Source organism: Penaeus vannamei, chromosome 22 (genome assembly GCF_042767895.1).
Source record: "Penaeus vannamei isolate JL-2024 chromosome 22, ASM4276789v1, whole genome shotgun sequence".
Lineage (NCBI taxonomy): Eukaryota > Metazoa > Arthropoda > Malacostraca > Decapoda > Penaeidae > Penaeus > Penaeus vannamei.
The window spans coordinates 4,274,398-4,278,405 of NC_091570.1; the positions used below are offsets into that span (position 1 = coordinate 4,274,398).

The 4,008-nt window shown below is 41.7% G+C and overlaps 1 protein-coding gene across 1 annotated transcript in view; it reads right to left on the bottom strand.

The window, feature by feature from the left end:
• Positions 1-2,784, bottom strand: part of LOC113828033 (uncharacterized) — a 3,353-nt gene extending 569 nt beyond the window's left edge. Inside the window, exons 1-2 of the mRNA XM_027381007.2 lie at positions 2,715-2,784; positions 1-694 (exon numbers count right to left, since the gene is read on the bottom strand). The exon at positions 1-694 is cut by the window's left edge and continues 569 nt beyond it. Coding sequence (XP_027236808.2) covers positions 1-694; positions 2,715-2,726 — 706 coding nt within the window. The 5' untranslated portion in view covers positions 2,727-2,784. The remainder of the gene's footprint in view (positions 695-2,714) is intronic.
• Between the last annotated feature and the right edge of the window lie 1,224 nt (positions 2,785-4,008).

Genomic DNA, 4,008 nt, shown 5'->3' on the forward strand with positions numbered 1-4,008 from the left:
TGACGTAGTACACCTGGGGCGTCTGCGGGCCGTCGCCGGGGACCTCGATGACCTTGGGCACCTCCTGCTCCTTCTTGCTGAGCACGTAGACGACGTTCTCCTGACGCGGCGGAGGGATGACGATGGGCTCCGGCGGCCCGCCCGCGTCGGGCGTGCGGATGAACACCACGTTGTGCTCCACTTCGGGCGGCGGGAGGGACTGCGGAGGCACGTACGGGTGCTTCACCTCCGGCGACGTGAACACGTACACGTTTTTGGTCAGTTTCGGGAACGCGCAGCTGCCGTCCGTGTTCTTGATCTTGCCTCCTCCGCATGGCCCTCCGCCCAGGCCAGGGGCGCCGTAGCCTGAAGAGGGCGGCGCGCCGTAGCCTGAAGAAGGCGGAGCGCCGTAGTCTGAGGAGGGCGGCGCGCCGAATGACGGGGAAGGAGAGCCGAAGGAGGAACTAGAAAACCCATTGCCGAGGGAGTGCGCCGGAGGGCTGTACGAGGACGAGATGTGCGAGGGCGACGTGTACACGGGGTGGCTGTGCGAGGAGGCGCTCTTCCTGTGCAGGGACGGGAGGCCGAGCGAGGAGGCCGACGGGCTGAAGGAGGACGAGTCCAGGGAATCAGACGAAGGGCCGGAGTAGAGCGACTGGGGAAGCAAGAATCTCTGAGACGCCGCCGCCGACGCGACCAACGCTGACGCCACGACCTGGAAGAGAGGAGCAGATGAAGCCACGGCGGAACGCGCTGGAGCGACTTTTACGACGTGTCTGCGTGCGCACTTCGAAGCGGAAAACACGTTATGCTCACGCGCGCACACATAAATAAAGCTTCTGGCATTTTAGAACAGTCACGAATGATGTTGCAAGCATTCACTAAGATTAGCCCGACTGACTTTTAAACTGCTGACTCATATCGCAAATTACTTGCAACCAATATGCAACATTTATTATGCGATGGTCAGATGGAATTCATAAGAGAACAAGGCGAGTTGCAGGTCACATTTCGTGATTACAAGGGCAGTGACACAATTACACGAACAATTAGAGATCAAGCTGCAAACACCCACACTTGCCTGAAAAATGCCAGTCAGCAAAGGAGGGGGGGGGGGGTGGAGCGAGGGAAAGGGGCGGGGAAAAATGCAATAATGATACGAACTTTCGTTGTACAGTACCGCACCGCTCCGAGGTATTTTCTTACTCTGTGCAGCTAAAGTGTATCTTTATTTCATTTATCGTCATTTTCTTTAATCTAAACTATGCAACTGAAGTAGCTAAAAGTATAATATTGGTCTGCTCTACTGATAAGAGAACAAAATGACATAATCTGCTGTTAACTGTATTCATTAATTGTAGTAAGAACAATTGATATAAAATACTACAACTACAACTCGTATTATACGTTGTATTGACCGTAGCACTAGTTTCAGTTTTAATTGTATTAATAGTGGTTATTGCAGGACTGGTAATAGTTTGCCAGAAACGAAAGAAAGAACAGAAAAGGTAATAGTAATAGCAACAATAATAGTCATATTACTGTAAGAAAATGAGTAAAACCAACAGAATTCGCAAAAACATCGGTAGAAATAATGCTGGTTATAGAATTATTAGTTGTATATGTTACTAGTAACTAACAATAGTAATGCTAGAAGTGACTGTAACAACCATATTGGAACTAGTTAAAGCATTAGTAGAAATATAAGCGTAGACAAACAAACATAACTGTTTAACGGTATATATATATATATATATATATATATATATATATATATATATATATATATATATGTATATATGTATACATATATGCATATTATATATATATATATATATGTATGTATACATATATGCATATTATATATATATATATATATATATATATATATATATATATATATATATATATATATATATATATATGTATGTATGTATGTATGTATGTGTGAAAGATAATTCATTAATTACTAAGATCACTTATGGTAGCTGAGGCATGAGTGTTTGCATGTACGTCTGTATGTATCAGTATACGCACCTACACATTTACATACCATACGTTCTGGACAGACATGTATGATTGCATGTATGTAATACGTATGGCATGTGGGTTGGTATGTTAGAACCTTGTGCAATTTGACAATACACACACACACAGACACACACACACACACACACACACACACACACACACACACACACACACACACACACACACACACACACACACACACACACACACACACACATAAATATGTATATGTACATATATATATATATATATATATATATATATATATATATATATATATATATATATACATATGTATGTATATTATATATATATATATATATATATATATATATATATATATATATATATATATATATATAAATATATATATATATATATACATATATTTACAAATATATGTATATTATATATATATATATATATATATATATATATATATATATATATATATATATATATATATATATAGTAAAGCATACTAAAATTACTATTAACATTACAGAGGACCATACGCTATGGACCTTTACCATACCCCACAGACACTAAACTAATCAAATGCAAAACATATACACCCGAAGGACAATCCACACCTCATACCCACCACATACCCAACCCAACATACCACACAAGTGCCACGATGGATGAGATACAAAGCGATAAAGGAGCGACATGCACGAGAGACGAGAGAGAAAGAGACTTACCAAGAAGTTCATGCTGGGGATGATGCGGAAGCAGGTCGCCTGCGCTGCTTATATATACCTGGAATTTTACACAGTCATGCAAGCGCTTCTACTCCTCCTCCTCCTCCTCCTCCTCCGCCTTTTCTACCTCCTTCTCCTCTTTCTTTTCCTCTTCTTCTTCTCCTCCTCTTTCATTTTATTTCTTCTCTTCTTTCATTCCTTCTTCTTCTCTCTCTTTCCTTCCTTCTTCTTCTCCTCTCTTTTGTTTCTTCTTCTCCTCTTTTTCTTCTTCTCCTCTTTCTTTCCTTCTACTTCTCTTTCTTTTTTCTCCTCCTCTTTCTTTTCTTCTTCTTTTTCTCCTCTTTCTTTTCTTCTTCTTCTTCTCCTCCTCTTTCTTCTTTCTCCACATGTATATCTTCCTGTTCTTCCTTTCCTCCTTCTTCTCGTTCTTTTACATTTCATTCTTTTTGCTCGTCTACCGTATTTATCTTATTTCTCTTTACTTCTTTCTTTCCGTTTATTCTTAAATTCCCTTCTCTACTATTCCTTTACCCCCCCCCCCCTAATTTACCTCCTCCTCTTCCTCTTCCTTCTCCTCCTCCTCCTCCTCCTCCTCCCCTTCTTCCTTCTCCCACTCCTCCTCCTCCTCCTCCTCTTCCTCTTCCTTCTCCCACTCCTCCTCCTCCTCCTTTTATGTTCCACTTTCTCCTCTACTAATCTTTTCTTCGTCTCCTCCTCCCCCTCATTTTCCTCCTCATCTTCATTCTCCTCTTCTTTTTATTCGTCTTCTCCTCCTTATCATTATCTCTCTCCATTCCTTGTCGTTCCTCCTCCTCCTTCTCCCTTTCTTCCTCCTCCTCCTCCATCCTCTGTCCCTCCTCCTGCTCCTTCTCCTCCTCTTCCTCCTTTTTCTTATTCTTATTCTTTTCCTCCTCCTTCTCCTCTTCTTATTCTTCCTCCTCCTCCTCCTCTCCCTTCTCCTCCTTCTCCTTTCCCTTCTTCTTCTCCTCTTCGTTTTCCTCCTCCTCCTCCTTCTTCCCCTCCCCTCCTCAGTTTCTTCCTATTCTTCCTTCTTCTTCCTCCTCCTCCTCCTATCTCTTCTTCTTCTTCTTCTTCCTCTCCTTCCTCCTATTTCTTTTTCTTCTTCTTCATCTTCTTCTACTTCTTCTTCTGCGCCTTCGTTTCTTCTTCTTCTACTCACTCTCCTTCTTCCTCTTTTCGCTTTCTCTTTTGTCCCTTACTCTGTTTTTGTTTTTGTTTTTCTTGCTTGTCTGTTTCTCTCTTTTTTTCTTTTTTTTTTATGGGGAAGAAAGTG